Source organism: Taudactylus pleione, unplaced genomic scaffold (genome assembly GCF_031769625.1).
Source record: "Taudactylus pleione unplaced genomic scaffold, aTauple2 ptg000093l, whole genome shotgun sequence".
Classification (NCBI taxonomy): domain Eukaryota; kingdom Metazoa; phylum Chordata; class Amphibia; order Anura; family Myobatrachidae; genus Taudactylus; species Taudactylus pleione.
The window spans coordinates 3,273,997-3,280,197 of record NW_028284495.1 but is presented as its reverse complement, the minus strand read 5'-3'; the positions used below and the strand labels follow the sequence as shown (position 1 = coordinate 3,280,197).

Sequence of the window (6,201 nt, the reverse complement as noted above, 5' to 3'; positions counted from 1 at the left end):
CTGTAAAGAATATGTGGATTTACGATTAAAATTCCTCGATTATTCGTAATTTCTTTCATATACTTCTTAGATCCACACTGAAAAGTTTTTGTACGTGCGCTCCTCGCAGTTTCTCAAGTTTAGAATTTGTAGTCTATCTCATTTCTCGTTATATTCTTCGCTTGCTTAGCAGGTACTTGGCAGTGCAGGGGTTACTAAGTCAGTCCTGTTTGAGACTGATTCTAAAATTAGGAATCTTAACCTGAATCCTAAACCTCTATTAGGATTCCTAAATCACTGCTTCATGAGCTGTGACCTTACAGGAAGCGGAGCGGATGCTGGCAGCCCCTGTGTGCCATTTCTGGCTGACCTTGATAACTGTAGGAGAAGCTAGGTTTCAATTAAGCAGAACTTTCATAGAAACCTATTTAGCACAATACTTTAATAATATATAGTAATTGTCAATGAACTGGGGTCGTGTGCTGGGGCATTATTCTGGAAGATGAAAGTGATATACATTAGTAGTGTGCATGGAATTGGGCAAGTTCCACCTTAGAAGGAAAATATCAAATAGCTGAAAATTATATGTCGGTGAGGACACTCCTTAGTGCAGTATCGTGCACATGTAAGGCTACTGTATAGTACGGTCATTGCTCACCGAGGACACTCCTTAGTGCAGTATCGTGCACATGTAAGGCTACTGTATAGTACGGTCATTGCTCACCGAGGACACTCCTTAGTGCAGTATCGTGCACATGTAAGGCTACTGTATAGTATGGTCAGTGCTCACCGAGGACACTCCTTAGTGCAGTATCGTGCACATGTAAGGCTACTGTATAGTACGGTCAGTGCTCACCGAGGACACTCCTTAGTGCAGTATCGTGCACATGTAAGGCTACTGTATAGTACGGTCATTGCTCACCGAGGACACTCCTTAGTGCAGTATCGTGCACATGTAAAGCTACTGTATAGTACGCATTGCTCACCGAGGACACTCCTTAGTGCAGTATCGTGCACATGTAAGGCTACTGTATAGTACGGTCATTGCTCACCGAGAACACTCCTTAGTGCAGTATCATGCACATGTAAGGCTACTGTATAGTACGGTCATTGCTCACCGAGAACACTCCTTAGTGCAGTATCATGCACATGTAAGGCTACTGTATAGTACGGTCATTGCTCACCGAGGACACTTAATGCAATAGAAACTGAAATCTACCTTAATACAATAACATGTAAAAGACCTTCGCAGATTTATGCATTTGGGTTTAGAAGAGATACTGACTTAATACACATATATTACAATATGGCACCATTCCCAAAGCAACACCAGAGACAGCTAGATGTGCTGCTATTGTATGTACAGTAACTGTTGTGTTACCAGCCAGACTGCCGGGCTTTGTAATACAAAGTCTATAGGAAAACAGGTGAGAAGAGACGGGCGTTGTACTGACTCCACTATACAGCAAATAGCACCTACAAGGTTACACACTACACTCTGCAAGGCAATAGGCTGCACGTCGCCAAGGTGTCTCTCGCATGACTGTGTTGGATATTTACGATGTTATATCCACATATGTAACAAATAATACAGTTACCAGCAAGTTCTCCATGTACGTAACGCGCCATAAAATACTACTATTAGTAAATATGATATATAACAGTAGGAAAACTTGTTGAACAGTGTAATAAATTTAGTTACAGAAAACTTTACAGCTCTTGTAGAGGGTGAAAGACATAAAGGAACCTCTGATTTATTATCTTAGAGGTGCCTCGATGTTTGACTAACATTGCTTAAAAACAAATAATCTAAATATGACAACATGATTGTCTTTGGTGTATGTACAACATTCCTGTAAAGATCGTTCATCACTTGTATTAAGACGAAATAATATACGTGATGATAACAGATAATTTGATAGATATAAGAATAAGGTCTTATTAAATTTCAGTGAAAACAGTACAGTACAGTATTGATGTCCGTATTTTCCAAATGGTTCTATATATTGTAAATGAATAAACAAAATATGTCTATCTATCTACTAATAGACACTTTGTATTATTTTTTTAAAAACGATTATTAGATGCAATCAATTATATATATATATATATATATAAACGATTATTCGATGCAATCAATTATATATATATAGTTGATTGCATCAAATAATCGTTTATATATATATGTATGTATATATATATATATATATATATATATATATATATATATATATATATATATATATCCTATGCAGCTGATTATGTGATAATAAACACAACGTTTTAATTCCATCTCACAACAAATGCACTCCTCTTATTTACGATACATATAAAAATAAAAATATTGATGCAATCCTGTTAGTTTTTCTGATTGTACTGGAAAAAAGCATATGACATAACATTACATGGCCGTAGTTTACAGCAACACATAGACTTATTTCAAAGCACAATTATCTGTCCCTCTATCTCCTATTTGCTGCGGCTAAGATAGTGATTATGAATACAATGCATTAGGAATAGAGCAAATAGGATTTTATTCCTGCACGGTGTATCTGACAGAGGTCACATTCATACTGATGTTACAGGAGTGTGAGTGGTATAACAGCAGGGTAACTGCAGGTGTCCCTCAGATGAGAGGGGTGAGGGGCATGGAAGGGGCAAGGCTAGAGGCACACCCTCAAATACATATTAGCATCGCCCCACCCTAATCACCTTTCCCAGTTATCCCCGCCCCGTTCGCTGATTGGCTGGCGCTGTGGTTATAGAACTCTGAGTATCTTCTCTGCACGGACATAAGTCACCGCCAGCAGCAGAGTGTGACCAACAGCTGCGACACCGTTGTGCTCTGCGACTCCTTCTCTCCAGACATGAGCAGCCCTGATGGTGGATACGCCAGTGACGACCAGATCCAGGGAAAGTGCTCAGTGCCAATGATGATGCCCGGGCTGGGGCAGTGCCAGTGGGCTGAGAACTTGACCACCATGGGGGAGACTAAGGTGAAATGCGATTCAGGATCTGCCAACCCCAGGGGGAAAGCCGAGGCCAGGATCCGCCGTCCTATGAACGCGTTCATGGTCTGGGCTAAAGATGAGCGCAAGAGATTGGCCCAGCAGAACCCGGACCTTCACAATGCAGAGCTCAGCAAGATGCTTGGTAAGGAGGGGCACCGGGAGGACACCTGGGTGGGATAAGGAGGATAACTGACTATAATGGGTACAAGGGAGACGCCGGGTGGATAAGGGGGACACTTTGCCAGGATAAGGGGAGAACCAGGGTGAGATGAAGGGGGAGGGGGTCGGGCATCTGAATGGGATATGACATTTGGAAGCGATAGGAATGGGAGGGTGGTCGTCAAGAAAACCAATGAATAATTAGTAAGTTCAAGATATGTTTTAGCTTCTTTCTATTTTAATCTATTATTAAGTATATATTGTTTGTTTTTGCCAGAGTTTTCATTACAATAATGTTATGTTTAAATATTAATTATATTTATTATTCTCATGGCATGATATCTTCTAAAATAATGTTCATATAACATTGCTATAAAACAGTATGTTTCGTAGAAAATTGCTTATTCTTGAATTAATCGGTTGTATGTGAACTGCATATATAAATATTATTACTACACGGTCAGATAGAAAGTTCTGCTTGATTTATGCCTTATTATTATACTAGTGCACTATGCTATTTTATTTAATACACTGGGTGGCGTAGAATAGTCCTTTTCTTCTATTATACATTGTGGTGTATTGAATTCACTCTTTTATTAGTTGACACACTGTTGTGTATTGGCTGTTATATATATCATACTGCACTTATGATAGTTATTACATGGTACAGTGCTGTGCTGGTATAATAGTTATTACTGTGCTGAGGTTATCATTATAACTTTTTCTTGGAAGTTCACTAATAACATGATGATGTCATTTGCTGCTGATATCCTTATGCTGATTTCTTTGCTTCTCCTGTGATTTGCAGGAAAGTCCTGGAAATCTCTGACACTGCCTGAAAAGCGGCCATTTGTGGAGGAAGCGGAGAGGCTGAGAGTACAGCACATGCAGGATCACCCAAACTACAAATACAGACCCAGGAGGAGAAAGCAAGTGAAGAGGATGAAGAGGGCAGATAGTGGCTTCATGCACATGTCAGAGCAGGCTGACCCCGCAGTCCTGGTTAGTGATGGGAGGATGTGTGTAGATAACTTTAGTCTGGGGTATCCTGAGCAGTCCTATCATCACAGCCAGCTGCCTCCGGCTGGTCACTACAGGGAGCCCCAGGTAATGGGTGCCCACTATGACAGCTACAGCTTGCCCACACCAGAAACATCACCCCTGGATATAGCTGAAACTGACCCTGTGTTCTTCACATCCTCTTCCCAAGAAGAATGCCAGATGATGCCCTACAGCTACAACACTCCATACACTTCCCACCAGCAGAGCCCTGCAGGCACCATGCTAGGTAGACATATACCACCACAGGCTGAGCAGATGGGGCACGGGAGCCCTGCACAGAACATGATGGGATGCCAGACACCCCCACAAATGTACTACAGCCAGATGTATATGCCTAGCACTGACAGACACCGTCCTGTGGCACAAGCTGGAGAGCCCTCCCCTCCACCAGAGCCCCAGCCCATGGGAAGAGTAGAACATGGGCAGCAGACCGAGATGCTGGGTGAGGTGGACAGGACTGAATTCGAGCAGTATCTTAATTATGTGGCAAAGACAGAAATAGGAATGCATTTCCTTGGACAGGAGCAGGCTGCCCTCAGTGCAGAGAATGGTGGCCTCATATCCTCTGTACTGTCAGATGCCAGCACCGCAGTCTACTACTGCAATTACCCAAATGTATGAGAGACTGCTTCCTGCTGTGCTAGTTCCCAGTGCCTGCTCCACAGTCATTCCCAGCTCCGGCTATCCAGGTCGTTTCAGACTAATGTACGGGAAGACTTTGAAATAATGTTTGCAGCAAATAATTTATGTAACTTATTTCATATGAACTGACGTGTCTTCGGTTTGGCCATACCACTCACATTGAGATCAAATCACATTTGATCTTTTAGTCTTCATTGAATGCAATGCAAAAAAATCTGTGTACATGTACACGCCCTCTTTGTATAATACATTTATTTGTTTATTTTTTAAATAACTTTTTTTTAATGATGATTTTGTTTTGCACTTTTACAAATAAAGAGTTAATAGGAATGATTCTCTTAGTCTTCTATCCATGTCATCAGCCATTCATACCCAGCTATAAATGTATTTATTGTGTGGCAAACGATTTCATGTATACAAACGGTAAAGTACAATACATCGGTGGATTCCTAGTAAAATAAATTTGCCGGTTTATTTTCAGATGCAATATTATTATACAAACAATGTCATTGACTTCTGCGATTAATATTATTAGAAGGTGTTAATAATGTACAGGTGCTAGCCTAAATGTTTCATTAATAGTGACATTCCGTTAATGGAAGTCAAAAATTAGTATTGGAGTAACACCGTGAGATGTAAAATATATGATGGGAAAATTAAATACATTTAAGTCACATATACCTGAGGCAAAAACGGTGCCAGATGATTTATTTTACAGATAATTTATTTTTTGGAATTTTTGGATAGTAAATTAGTGAGGAGCTTGTGAGGTTTCCTGAATGTGATCTCATTCAGTAGGGTTAGTTCTCACTTGTAATGGGAAGTAAATATGTTTCCATTGGGGTTGCTTTCGGTGACAAACACAAGTCTATACAATAAGCTGCCTGATATTACCTTGTAATTATGAAGAAAAGTGCATTAAATAAACAGTGTATGTTCTCCTGTCATTAACGAAGTTACCTGTTATTAATCAGTCCGAATGTCGCTGTCTATATTATTTCATGAAAATCAGGTTTATGAAGCGTTTATGGTGCATATATTAATTTTAGCTGTCGTCTAACTAATATTAGAAATGGTACTGGAAAGCTATTGTTGTCGTTGGGTTTTAAAGCCAATCATTACTCATATATGGTGTTGCTCCGGTCCTCTATAGTGTAACAAGTTCTATAATTCACTCCACATTATATTTTATGTGTAAAGCTATTGTCACGGCATTAAATGGATAATTATCTGAGGAAAGGGTTTGGAGTACAGTATGATTTCCAGCTGTGGTGGAACTACAAGTGTCAGCAAGACCATCCTAATGAGACTTTTATATCCACAACTGATGGATTGAGCACCTCTGGTC

The 6,201-nt window shown here is 40.1% G+C and overlaps 1 protein-coding gene across 1 annotated transcript; it reads left to right on the top strand.

Moving 5' to 3' along the window:
* The first annotated feature begins 2,787 nt into the window (after positions 1–2,787).
* LOC148526796 (transcription factor Sox-17-alpha-like) lies at positions 2,788–5,731 on the top strand. The gene is made up of 2 exons (XM_088469750.1): positions 2,788–3,132; positions 3,958–5,731. The coding sequence occupies exons 1-2, from the start codon at positions 2,847–2,849 to the stop codon at positions 4,830–4,832; spliced, it is 1,161 nt and encodes a 386-aa protein (XP_088325876.1). The 5' UTR covers positions 2,788–2,846; the 3' UTR covers positions 4,833–5,731.
* Positions 5,732–6,201: the final 470 nt, after the last annotated feature.